Raw genomic sequence first — 14,148 nt, 5'->3', positions numbered from 1 at the left:
TTTTTGCACTCTCCTATAGAAAATTACTTTTAATAACACACCTATTGTGTAGCCACCAGGATTAACAAACCTTCCTCTTCTTCCTCACTCTCCCCTGCAGTCAACTTTGCCAGGATTCCCCTTCCCAAGTGTGTTACGGGCCAGGCCCTGGTGTTAGATGCGTGTATTTTCTTGGAGTCAGTCGAGGGCACTTCATGGCTTTGCAGACAATGGCTTCTCAGGTTAACTCCTCAGATGTACTCAAGAGGACTCTTTTCACAGGGGAAAAACTAAATTGTATGTGTTTGTATTTCTGTGTCAAAGCTAATTTCACGGTCCTGCCTGCTTTTGTCTTTTAGCCCATCCCAAAGTCTATCTTTGCCTTGAGTGTATTAAACTGGGGGGCATGGAGGGCATTGTCCTATTTTTTGGGTTAATTAACCATTAAACATAATATATCTTAGCTGTAAGTGTACTACGTATTTTAAAATAAGCTCTTGGTAATTCTTCAGCATAATGAACAAGGGATTTCCTCATGCTTTACTTTTCCTAAAAGAGTTAATACAAACATTTAAGAAGTGAGCCGTAGACGTTGGAAGGTAAGCAGAAGCTGTCCCAGTTAGTGTCCAAGCATTGGGGCGACCGTGCACGCCATCCATTCCTCTGAGGCGTTCAGAAGGCTTTTCTTCTTGTTAGCTAAATTTAACCTTCTGTCCTGAATCTTTCAGCTCTTTGTAGTTTCTTTCAGAATGCATCTTGTATTGCTTACTCATTTCCTTTAAAGAAAAACATCATTTCCACTTATATCTGTAAATTTTTTTTGAAATGCCATCCTCCTTTTTGAAGTACTTAGCATCATGATTTTTTATTCTTATCCCCTTTCTGTTTAAACATTTTAACTGTTCTTGTACCTTTCTGGAAACTATACCAAGGTAAATAATGAAAATAAAAATTAGTGGTAAGTTGAAATGATTTTGTTTAATCTTAGGTATTTATTATGTCAGTCATTAAATGACATATTTTCATAGGTTTTGTTTTAATTGAAGCTATTTGAATTGAAAGCAACATTCATCTAAAATACTTTATGAGAATTTGGGTTATAATGACAAAATTAAAAAAAATAATAGTGAAATGTTTACAAAATAAGCATACTGTCCTTTTGATTATTAATATTTTGTAATTTTTTACCACATTTTGAAAGCTAGGATGCATTTTTACAATAATGGGTTCACCAAGAGGAGTATTCAAGTGCAAATGCTGTATTAAATCTCAAAATTAAAAAAAAATTGACCACAGATAGTCTTATAACTCACCTCAGTAATTCAATAATATGAAAAATAATCAAGTTCTTTATATGCCATTTCTTACATTTCATCTGAGGTAAGGGACTATACAAGCTGAGGTTTGACGAGTACTTTGGACTAAACTGAGTTTAAAGCAGGATGTCACAGGATAAGCCCAAGTGCATCTCTGAACACATGCAGGTCGATACTCTGCACAGGACACCATGCAAAAACCCGCACCGCATCCAGTTCTGAGTCCGCAATCTGATCGATCATGTCACGTTGTCTTCTCTTAGCGTTTTCTAATACTGCACTGCAAGATATTGTAAGCTCTGTGCCAAATGAGAGTTCCTGCTGAGTATTTTGAGGTGTGTTTCATTTTGGAAGAAGCAGTTGTAATATGATGAATATTTGTAACAATAATTCCTGTTTGGAAAATTGGAGACATACTGGCCCAGAGGATATACTATATCTGGGAGGAAATGTTAAGTAATTTAAGAGTTGGGTATAATTTGTTGTTTCATTTTTCCCTCGCTGTTCTCCTTGGTCAGGAAATCTGGTTACCAACTGGAGAAATGTTTTAAGTTACTCATGACTCCATGACAAGATTTGTAAATTTAGTGATCTGTCTTGTAAAGTTCTTACTTCCCTCACCTCCTGTCAGCTTGGTTAGCTTAAATTCAACTACAGGTCCTTTACAATACCCTGTTTCTAGATGCTGCCTTGAATACATAATGTTTGGACAGATTAACTTGCATATCGGTGAGCCTTAGAGATGGCTTGAATTCAGAGCTTTAATATTCTCAGTGCTCAGTGGCTGTTTCTCGCTTTCAGTGTGCTAAACAGCATCTGTTCTCACATCTCTGGCGCCTCTGCAAAGGGCTCCATTCCCTGGGACAGAGTGACAAGGCGGGAAAATCACTGACCTGCCTCATATCACACATTCTCCCTATGGTGAAGGGGGTATGATACAACACTTTGTGATAGATAAACAGGTTTCCCCCAATTACGGTTTTGGTCAGAAAAGGAAAACTCCCCCAGACAATCAGAGTGTCATATTCCTTGATGGAAGGCAGAGGGTCACGTTGGAGAAGACTCCGGCCTGGTGCCCACCGAGGAGCAGACGCCTTTCCATGCTGCTGCTCTGTGGTTACCCCCCGCCCTGTCCTTAGGCCACAATTAGGGTGTTTCCATGTACGTGGTGTGTCCAGATTGAATGGATGAATGAAGTCTTAGTTTCTTCATCTGGATTTGTTTGCATGAGAAATACCAACGCAAGGCTCAAAAGGAGTAGGTCTGCTTGGAAATGGGTCAGCTACCCTGGAGTGTAAGGTATTCTTTACATGAGAATTCAGGTCCTGTCTTTGATACCAATTGCCTCTAGGGTGTTAAAGTGGCATAATATGTTAGCCAATCCAAGATAGAGTAAAACAGAATAAATGATTTTGAATAAAAATTATTACTGATAGAATAAGAAAAAGAAAATTATTGCTATTTCCACTACTTGTCACATACTTGAACCATGTTGGAAGAACTGCAAAGTAGTGTTTGAATCCTATGTCAGCTGTGTATTTCTGATCAGTTGCGTAAGCTCTAAACTTCGATTGTAAAATTTGTTGTAAAAAAAATATAACTCTTGGCTCGGCACCCGTAGCTCAGTGAGTAGGACGCCAGCCACATGCACTGGAGGTAGTGGGTTCAAGCCTGGCCCAGGCCTTCTAAACAATGACAACTGCAACCCAAAAATGGCTGGACCTTGTGGTGGGTGCCTGTGGTCCCAGCTTCTTGGGAGGCTGAGGCAGGAGAATCGCTTGGACCCAGGAGTTGGAGGTTGCTGTGAGCTGTGACGCCACAGCACTCTACTGAGGGCAACGTAACGAGACTCTGTCTCAAAAAATAAATAAATAATTATATGTATATATTTTATGGTCAAAAGAGTAATGTTTCCAAATGCTGGACACAGAGTTTGATACACAATGGCACCTTCGGGAAAGTGGACTATGGCCAACGTGTGTTTTGTTGTTTTAGCTGATTTGCATTTTCTGGTTTCTCTGGATAATTAAAGTGCTTGTAGCTGGTAATTTGCTAATAGAAATATTCTTGTTTTATATGGATTAGTCAATGCCTAAGGGAAATGCAGAAGGGCTCCTGAGAGTTGGGATAATCCCAGCATTGTCTCTAAGTAGACCAGTGTTTAATCAGTACTTCCCAGTGTAGGGACTTTTGGTATTTGGGGCCAGGTAATTCTTTGTCATTCATGGCAGGGGCAGCTGTCCTGTGCGTTGCAACACATTTAGGGACATTTGTAGCTTCTAACTAGTAGCTGCTAGCAGCAAGCACTCCACCAAAAATGGAGTAGCAACTGAAAATGTCTGTAGATGTCCAGGCCCTGGGCGGGGGTGGGGAATCCCTAACCAAGGACTTAGGGCCTGAGGCGTCTGTCATGGCTCTGCTAATGGCATCATCTTGAAAACTGGAAACAGGTTACCAGTGTTACTGCCCAGAGGACTGAGGTCCTTTGTGTATGCTGTACATCTATCCTGGAATAACATCATATTTTCTTTTTTGATCTTGTTATTAAAGAAATGACTGTAAATCAGCTCTCCATGACGAGTGTCAAATCATTCTGCAGCCTTGCTCTCCACAGTAAAGTGTAACTTAAGTGTTCTCGATGCTCAGGGTTCTTAGATAATCAGGAGTGCAGTAATCATGTCTTTCTCTACATGATTTGCAATTTTGGTAAGTATAGACTAATAACCAAGCCCTTTATGTGATATTTTAGTTCACGTATACCTTTATAAATGTTTCAGCTTTGTGATAATTAAGTAAATTGAACATTATTAATTACAAATGCAATCGGCGTGTGCAGTTAAAAAATACTTAAAACTAACATTTTTAAAGTCCTAATATTCTGTCAGTAAAATTTTTCATGACTTTTTTTCCCCCAAAATAAATCCTTAAGTAAATAAAACTAGTTTTCTGATTGCAGGAAAATAGGTTGATATGATTATCTACATGAAGTATATTTGCTACACTTCTGATTTTGTTGCTGTTTATAGAAATGCATAGAGAAAATAAGATGTTCAGTAGAATCATTCTGAAATAAAATATTTTATTTATAAAGTAATATTTTTGTAAAGATATAAATTAATCATATCTTGCAAATCTTAGGGACAACTTTGAGATTTTTACATTGCAATGATGCGAAAGAGAGTTAGTGAAAGAAATGCTTTATGATTAAAAGTTAAAGGCATTTTTATAAAGATTATGTACTTTCTGCAAATGATTTTTTAGTGCCTAAAAACATAAAAAGAGAATCATCAAGTTTTGAGCAGAAAATACTCGATTCTCACATTTAATAAACTAACAGCTCTTATATTTTTGTTTATTCACATTTTTACCCGGACATGCATATTCTTTATATTAAAAAAAGCACTGCTAAAATAAACCACATTTACCATGTAAATGAATGGGACATAACATCTCTATGAAGGAAGCTCACATATTTTCAAATGGTACACTCCAATATTAGCTGTGATTAACACTGACTTACAGCTTTGTTCATATACCACTTAGAATTGTTCTTGAACTTTACTTAAATTATGAGTCAGAATTTTCATATGAGCAGGTTCAGGGTTCTGAAATACTGAGTTAACGAAGTTACAGTACAGAATATTTGAAGTCTCAAAGTTTCACAAAATTAATTTAGTTTTTATTAAAACGCTCATTATTGCTTTAACTAGTTCTGTTTTTGATTAGATATTGGATTTTTAAATTACATTTAAAATTCATTGTGATTTTACATGACAAAATCATTTTCTTCAATTATTGAAACATTGAATAGTAAAAAATAATGGCACTTTTGAAAGAGGTTTTCCTCCAAAAGGGACATTATCAATCCGGAACTATATGATATATTCACAGTCATTAATAATTTTTTAGTCATTTGTTGCATGTCTAGTTAGGATTTTGCTAGTCCATTAAAGAATTATTTGACAAGGAAAAATAAAATGTTGCAGAGATTTGAGTAATCTGATTAGTGATTGGGTGCATTCTGTACTTCTTACATCAGTAAAGCTGATTTAAATTAGTCACTGGTGCATTTGTCGATTGGAGCCAGAAAGTCTACCTTATTTAATTTTAAAATAATTTCCTATGAGTAAATTATGAAAGTAACCACTTAAGAAACCACATTACTTTAGAATTAGCAAGATGTATTCCTTTTAGAGTATGAAGATGATTATTGACTCTTAAAAGATGGAGTAGGTTAATAATTTTTTAATCAAGCCATAGTAAAATATTATCTTACAAATAAATTCAATTCAGACGTAAAATTCTACAAAGATTCATGTTTACAAAGAAATTAAGCCCGCCTAACTACAACAAAACAATAAACAAATAAAAAACTCATGTGCTATAGTATTTTTGACTGTTTAATTACATTTAGCTGTTTTCCACATTTACTGGGAGCCGAGTTCATGACAGCTTTGCCCTGTGAAAAGCTGGGGATTTGTAAAACTCTACAGAAAACCGAGGCTGAGAACATTTGAGGAACTAGCCCTAAGTGTCAACTTTTAGGAGATGCCACACATAAGGTTCAAACCCTGGCGTGACTCCTTTTCCTCTGCATTGTTTGTCTTTTTCCATCACATCTGTAAGAGAATCGCAGGTGCACTGTCATCCCTGCCTGCGTCGCTTCAAACCCTGTGGTCAGGGAGGCACTGATGAGAGGCGTGCTGTACTCCTTAGTACAACAAGTAAAATTGTCTTTGCGGCTTGTAGAAAGAGTTTCTGTGACAGTGGTATGACTACATGTCTTTTCACAGGTAGGACCTATGGGGAGCTCAGTTGAAAAATCACTTGCATGAAAGGATTAGAGAGAGGCTAAAATGATGATCATACCAAAAGTATATATGGAATGTACACACACACGGTTTATTATATACAGGGTATATATTATACTGTGTTCATTTATCTTATACATAAAGATGTCTACTTGCTGTGTGTGTGTGTGTTTGGGCTTTTCTGGGAAACCATATGTAATCACAGAAACATTTCACAAACTCATTAATTCAGAAATATATATTTTACAGTTGTTTGCCTAGTGTGATATAGGATAAGCCATTGGACACTGTGCAGTTCACCAGCAGAAGACGAACATGTATAGTCTCTATCACCCAAATTTAGCGTCCAGGAGCATGGGCGTGCTTCCTACAGCAAGTGAAATCCAAAAATATACAGGGTGGCCGCAAAGTGCATGTGCTGTTCACTATGTTAGACTGTTTTAAATTACACATGAACTTTATGTCCACCCTGTATTTACAAGATGCCTTTTCAAACTCTATGTCACTTCTCTGTTCATTTGATTCTAAAATTCTTTCCTCAGTTCATATAACACAGCTGACAAACTAAAAACCTTTAAGACTATTGTATTTCTCAGTAACCGCTGACAAAAATGACAACCAGCCCAGCACAAGGATAGGAAGTAAAATTGCACCTTGCTATTGGAGACACAGCATGTAGTAAAAAATTATTCAACCTATGTGTGTAACAACTTACCTTTCTAAATATTTCTCAACTTTCTATTGAAATAACACCTTTGATTTCTTTTTTTCTCTCGTTATACAGTGCAAACTGGAATATCAGGCATGTGCCTTAGGAAAACAGATTTCAGTCCAATGTGAAGGACATTGCCCGTGTTCTTCAGATAAGTCAACCAGTGGGAGCAGAAATGTTACGAGACGTAAGTGATGACAGTTTTTTCATAGTTTTATATTCACCCTCTCTGTTACAATGTTATGTTAATAAATGTCATAAATATACTCTAAAGTCTGCTTTTATACATTTACTTAATAGTAATTATATTGTAATTGATTGTTTTTTTCTTCTAGCTTCACTTATTATTGCAGGTAAAACTTTTCTGTAGATTTCCATTTATTTAGGTAGTAACAGTTGGATACTTCTTTCCTGTGTACTAACCATGTATAGAAATTCTACATATAAATATCACTGTGCCACAAATGTCTGTTCTAGGTGCTCTTTTGTATACAGAAATGAACTGATCAATGATATAGTCGGAAGTGATCAAGTCCTTTGACCAATTATTACTAATTGCTTTAAATCAAGATGTCTGACCCTGTTTATAGTTGGTCTGGTGAAGTCTTTAAATTGTTAATTTTATTGGTTTGATATGTAATAAAATAATGAAATGCAATTATTCCAGTATGCATTATGGTATAAAATTTGACTTTTCTAAAGATGATTTGTGGTGGTTTAAATGGCATTATTATTATATTTGAGTTAATGTTTATGCCTTTTCAAAAAGTCCCCATGGCTGCTGGTCTCAGTCTTCCACAGCTCTGTATGATGAGGGAAGTGTGGGGAGCGCACGTTTCTTCAGTTACAGCCTATTTTACAGGGTGCTGCCGTCCACACTAACCATGTCTGTTACAACTGTTCAACCCTTGTATTGTAAGAATTATTGACGGGCACCTTTACTAACACGGAGAATTAGTGCTTGTCTTTCATTCCCTGAAACACGTGAAGAATGGATACATGCACAGACAAAATATGTAACTCATATGAAATGTAATTTATGTGGTCTGTGTATTTTCATGAGCGTTCATGCTCCTGATTTCATGTTAAAGTCTCATAATGAATATTTTATTGTAGGTATAACTTCTGAATTTCAGTTATGCCCCTTGTACTGGTCTTCACTCGTGAAATAAAATTTAAGATACAAATCAAAAGTAAAACAGTATGTTTTAACATTGCCTTTAGTAATGCAATTAGTCAATTTTGTTATTTAAAACTAAATTAATTGATTTGAAAATTAATGATAAGCTTGTGCTCCAACATTAGGCCATGTGCAGAAGGGCACAGCTGGTAGAGAGATGCTGAGATTCTGGTCCGTCAAGCCTCACCTTGCCGGCCTCCACGTCCAGGGCCAGCGTTGGAGTTTGTTCCATTTAGTAGTGCAAACCCCCACTTCCCCAACCCACTCTCATCAACACAACCCGTATATGGACTTTCTGCACCGCCTTGAGTATTTTAATCAGCCCCCAAATAAGGGAGAGCTGATTGTGGTTTTCTTTTTGCTAAATTTCTTTGCTATTTGCTCCTTCCTCACCCCTCTCCCAAATGAAGACATTTTCACAATTAATTTGAGGACACAGTTGAATGTGAAGACATATTTTTCTCTGAAAATCACTTCAGGTGTGAAATAAATTTTACCAGCTTCAATATCGTGTGTCATTCTTTCACTGGAAGCTTTTAAAAAGGGAGAAGTAGGCCATAATAAGCGTGTGCTTCTCATACACCCAGACCACTAGCATTTGCTGTCAGTGAGACTTCCTGTGCTTTGCCTGTTTTTGAATGAAAAGATACATTTGGTGTCAATTTCTCATACTTTCCCACAAATGATAGAAGGAACTCAATATACATTGAATGTGGACAGCCGCCCAGCTGGGGAGAGGATCTCTAGTGAATAAACAACTGTATGTCGTGTTACTCTGATTCTCTGGACAGTGTTTATATTAATATATCAAGAGACAGTGTTTATATTAATATATCAAGAAGGGACCTTTTTGGGCGGCGCCTGTGGCTCAGTGAGTAGGGCGCCAGCCCCATATGCCGAGGGTGGAGGGTTCAAACCCAGCCCCGGCCAAACTGCAACCAAAAAATAGCCAGGCGTTGTGGCGGGCGCCTGTAGTCCCAGCTGCTCGGGAGGCTGAGGCAAGAGAATCGCGTAAGCCCAAGAGTTAAGAGGTTGTTGTGAGCCGTGTGACGCCACGGCACTCTACCTGAGGGCGGTACAGTGAGACTCGGTCTCTACAAAAAAAAAAAAAAAAAAAAAAAAAGAAGGGACCTTTTTTAAAAAATCATATCATCAGGGGATAAAGACCATTTGTTGTGCATAGAAAGAGAGTCAGGAAGAATTGGAACTAGTCCTGCTATGACACACTGTCAGGGCAGAGTGAGGACAGGATTTTGCTAGTTGCTGTGGAAAAGACCGTAAATCTTGAATGTCATTTCTACACAGTGCCAAAGGCCCAGAGACGTGGGGAACGTAAACCTGAGTTCACCATCATTTCTAGTGTTTCCACTGGCATTGACATGGGAGGCGTGCCTTAAGGAGATTGCGCAGGGCAGGAAATTCTATTTATTATCATCTCTGTTCTAGGAAAAGTAAAGAAACTACCAGCGATGAAATACTAATTAAATCCTTCTGACTTTCAACATTTCAGGTCAAGTGGGCACCATAGTATGTTTGTCTGTTAAGAGCAGAATTAATTGTTTAAATCTACTTGAAATTCATTAAAACTAATAAAAGTTATTCTGTTCATAAAGTACAAAAAAGGTTCTCCTCAATTCTGCTTATATATCAGTAATAAATGTGTATAAATTGGTCCAAGTGTATACAGTCAAGACAAATAATTTGCATATTTTAAAACCTGAGATTCTGATTTTAGATAATTAGGTAAGTTTACCACTCTTCAACTACTAACTTAACTATGCAGTTTTCTGCTTTTTTTCTCCATAGTCAGTAGTATACTTATGTAATTTTGGAATTAGCTTTACATTAAGAGTTTGAAATAACTCAGCAATAGAATTCTGTGGGCTAGAATCATTATTTGAAATTTTCCTTTATAAATCAAAATCTTTCTCATTTTTTCACTTTCATAGCTACTGACCTGTGTGTATGTGTATGGTTTCTTGATTCAATAATGTTTTGTTAAGTTATGGTTTCTAAAATAAGTATCTGCTTATTAAGATTTTAAATGTATTAAAATTTATCATTCTAGGTTGCATATGATATTATAATATTTTGTAATTAAAAACATCTTTTCTGGGTTGTCAAGACCATTAAGAAAGATAAAATAGTTTCAACTAAAATTTCGAACAAAGTTGTTAATGCCTGTTTCATTAACAACTTCATTGTTTTGGCAAATATAATTTTATGAGGGTTAATATCTTTAATCTTTCTTAAATTCTTTAATACTTGCTAATTAGTTTATATCAGAATATATGGGTATTAAAATGCAAAGTTGGTACTGTTAGAAGAAAGCAGTTTTCAATGATTCATATGCTGTTGTCATGAGTTACTGAAAGACATTTTCTTCAAATTTGTGGCAAAAATATCGTGCTTGCTTTCATTCATGGTAGAAAAGGACTTGTGCTGAGTTGCTCTTATACTATTGGTGGTCGAAATTTGATGTGAGGTCAGAGATGGTTCAACCCCAACAGCCTGAACAAAAACATAGCTGTTACTTCTCCAAAGACACTTCACCAGAGACTGCCTGGAATAGGTGTGTAGGAGCATAAGTGTCTAGGCTTCGGTTTCCTTTCCCTGTGCTAAAGTCAGGCACCTGGCTGTCCTCATCTACAGTGAGACATGATGTGGGCACAAGTTCCTCTGTGGTCCGACTCTGTCATTTTCCCCCTTTCATTTCATTACTCTGAATCCTAGGGAGCCGAGTCATGAAACAGTTTATTTCCTATGTTACGATTACACATTTATTTTTCAAGGAGAGAACATTGATGAAAAATAGAGGCAAAAAAATTAAGTTTTAACATTTAGTTTTGTATAACAGAATTTTTTAATAACACCTGTATGATAGAATGAATTTTCGATAAGTAACAGATTAAAACCAGTATATTAATATGCTCTTGCAACATGCATATGACTCTGTGATAGCAAATACACTGTGTTTATAAGTGGTAAGTTCTGTAATTCTATTTTACTTGACTCATAGAAAAATAAAATTAAATTTTAGGCAAGTGTTGCATATGATTTACATTAAAAAAATGAAGTTTAATCTTTGGAATATTTAAAAGAAGTTCTCAGGTGGCATGTGTTGAAAAACAGAACATAGTCAGAAAAGGGTCAGTTTTCTATATGTAGATTGCTTTAAATTTTCTATACAGGATTTTTGTGTTAAAGTAATATATTCTAAATTTTATACACATATTTTATTTTGTGCATGAAATTACTATGGTATTAATTTTTATCTTCCTAAATTCTAATCGGAATTTACACAGTTGTATATTATCAGGCCTAAAGGTAGAAATAGCCCTAATTAACTGTTTAATTCCTTTCCAATATATAATGTGGCATCTTCTTTCAAAGTAATTATTTATGAAATGCAACAAAAGCACCCATTTAAAAGCCCAAGTAATAGTCCCAATAGTTTACAAGTTTGAAATGTGTCCCAAAGGATCAGAATTGACATAAACCCAGTGAGAACCAGGGTGCAGTGCAGTATGTGGCCTGCCAGTCCATGCTGTTCAGCATCAAGCTTAAATTCACCCCAAAGACGGAGTTAGAAACTGAGTATTTCTGGGTTTAGTTGCATTGAGCTGTTATGTCAGTGAATTTTTTTCCTGACATTTTTATGGTAAGATGTATACAATTCTTTTTTTTTTTTTTTTTTGGATTTTGGCCAGGGCTAGGTTTGAACCCGCCACCTCTGGCATATGGGACCAGTGTCCTACTCCTTGAGCCACAGGCACCACCCAAGATGTATACAATTCTTGAGAGAACACATAAAATCACACTGTTTTTCAAATGTAATGCAGTTTTTCAAACTGTCTCTGAGTTTTAACCTGTATCAAATTGACTTCATTTTATATGTACGTTACGGATTTGATCCTGACCCAGAAACCATGTTCCATTCATGCTTATTACAAGGAAGGAAATGATAATTATGTAACTTAAACAAATGATACAAATGTACAAAGTACATTTCCGGGAATATGCATGGCCATTATCCCCCTTTCCACCCAATATTTACCTTGAAAAGTATGATCCTCACTATTATAAATGGTATTATTGGTTCCTCCCAATGCTGAATACAGTGTAAGGAATGAGGAGATATTTGCTGTCCCATGTCTAACACAGAATGTGCAGCCGAGGTCAGCTGGCTTGTCTTAGAAGATCTTCTGTGAAACTCCTTTTGTCAGTAAAACAATTATGATTATTGTTTGAAGTTTAACATACACATGCTGAACAGTCTTTTTGAACGTTATTTGAGCTTCTATTATAGTTTCTTTATGTAATTTATCAGCTTTTAACAAAAAATCTTGAGATTTCAAGATTTTGGTGATAACGTTAAGCCTCTATTTAACAAAGAAGAGTCAGTGCAGTATTTACAGAGTCTCATTAAAGGAAATTTTTTATTTGATATTTAAGAAATAGGGGGGCTGCCCGTAGCCCAGCGGTTAGTGTGCCAGTCTTGTGCATAGGGGTTGGTGGGTTCAAACCCAGCCTGAGCCTGCTAAACACAAACAAACAAACAAATAGCCAGGTGCTGTGGCAGGTACCTGTAGTCCCAGCTACTTGGGAGGCTGAGGCAAGAGAATTGTTTGAGCTCCAGAGTTTGTTGAGGTTCCTGCACCATAGCACTCTATCAAGGGCAGGGAAAAAAAAAAAGAAAGAAAAAAGAAGAACTAAGGGAAAAAAACCCACAAATTGTAGATTTTAAATAGGTTTTTAGCACAAATATGTATTTTGTGGAGGAAAAAGTAAACGTAATCAGATTAAATTTAAGAAAAAAATGAGAATATATTATTTTTGTATACAACATACATGAAACAAGTAATTTAGCTAAACTAAAGACATGGCACTATGTGTAATTATTCTATAATTATTTTGTAATAATACTTTTAAATCACCTGATGAATCATTAATGAGTTTACTGAATGAATCATCTTAAGAATAAAAAGGTTTCTCTTTTTTTTTTTTTTTTGTAGAGACAGAGTCTCCCTGTACCGCCCTTGGTAGAGTGCCGTGGCATCACACGGCTCACAGCAACCTCTAACTCTTGGGCTTACACGATTCTCTTGCCTCAGCCTCTTGAGTAGCTGGGACTACAGGCGCCCGCCACAACGCCCGGCTATTTTTTGGTTGCAGTTTGGCCAGGGCTGGGTTTGAACCCGCCACCCTCGGCATATGGGGCTGACGCCTTACCGACTGAGCCACAGGCGCCGCCAAAAGGTTTCTCTTATTTTACAAAATGTTTAATATAAGAAAACAATTGATTCAATTGTGTGATTGATTTTTCTATTTCTAGAACAATGAATGTAAACTTGGATTTTTCAAGTTGAATATTATTACTAAAAGTAAAATTGTATTACATTCTATACTGCATAACTTTTTTTGGAAGCATAAAAGTTTTCATGAGTTTTTGTTGCAGTTTATCTTTTCAGTATTAGTTTCACTTGTGTATTTGGAAATCACATTACACAGGTCCATGAGTAGGGAATTATGTAACAAGAAGTAATAAATTGAGTAAGTGGTTGAACAGAGCAGTCCAAAGACATTTTCAGTGAAATCAGAATTTACGAGAAAGATTATATATGGATTTTTAAGCACTTAATTTGAGTGTATTAAGGTTAAATATGATGCTTCTAGAAGGTAGAAGGATGAGCCATTAGGGAGTTGGTAATAATCAAGGCTTGAGATAATGTCAATTAAGGCATTAGAAACAGGAAGCAGATGTGGCTGAGGGAACAGGTCTTGATTGATTGAATTGAGGAAAGGAGAGTAGAATCAGTCCTGTAAGGACTGTGATGATGAAAGAGAGATCATGGAAGTGTGAGGATGTCCACCTGTCCGACTGAGATGGGAAGGTTGCCGAATGTAATACACTGTGTTTCAGGGGTCCGTGGCCCAAGCAAGGAGACACAAGCGTGTTTATACGTCTGAGAGAGGAGGTCTGGGTTGGAGTAAACACTGGAGAATTTACAGGCAAGAAAGCAAACCGTGAGATGAATGGAACCCACAGGGGAGCAAAGTGTGAGATGCGCACGCGTGGGGAAGGCAGGGTGCTGGGCCTGAGGAGGAAGGGGAGTCTGTGGAGTATTTAAGGTGGTTAAAATGCACAGC

General features: G+C 36.6%; 1 protein-coding gene across 2 annotated transcripts in view; it reads left to right on the top strand.

Annotated features, from left to right (window-relative positions):
- Positions 1-14,148, top strand: part of LOC128588175 (testican-3-like) — a 177,804-nt gene that overhangs the window by 138,006 nt on the left and 25,650 nt on the right. For both annotated transcript variants that reach the window (XM_053594830.1, XM_053594829.1), the window contains exon 3: positions 6,891-7,005. In XM_053594830.1, coding sequence (XP_053450805.1) covers positions 6,891-7,005 — 115 coding nt within the window. The remainder of the gene's footprint in view (positions 1-6,890; positions 7,006-14,148) is intronic.

Source organism: Nycticebus coucang, chromosome 6 (genome assembly GCF_027406575.1).
Source record: "Nycticebus coucang isolate mNycCou1 chromosome 6, mNycCou1.pri, whole genome shotgun sequence".
NCBI classification, from domain to species: domain Eukaryota; kingdom Metazoa; phylum Chordata; class Mammalia; order Primates; family Lorisidae; genus Nycticebus; species Nycticebus coucang.
The sequence above is the reverse complement of the archived record's forward strand: the minus strand, read 5'-3'. Positions and strand labels throughout refer to the sequence as shown.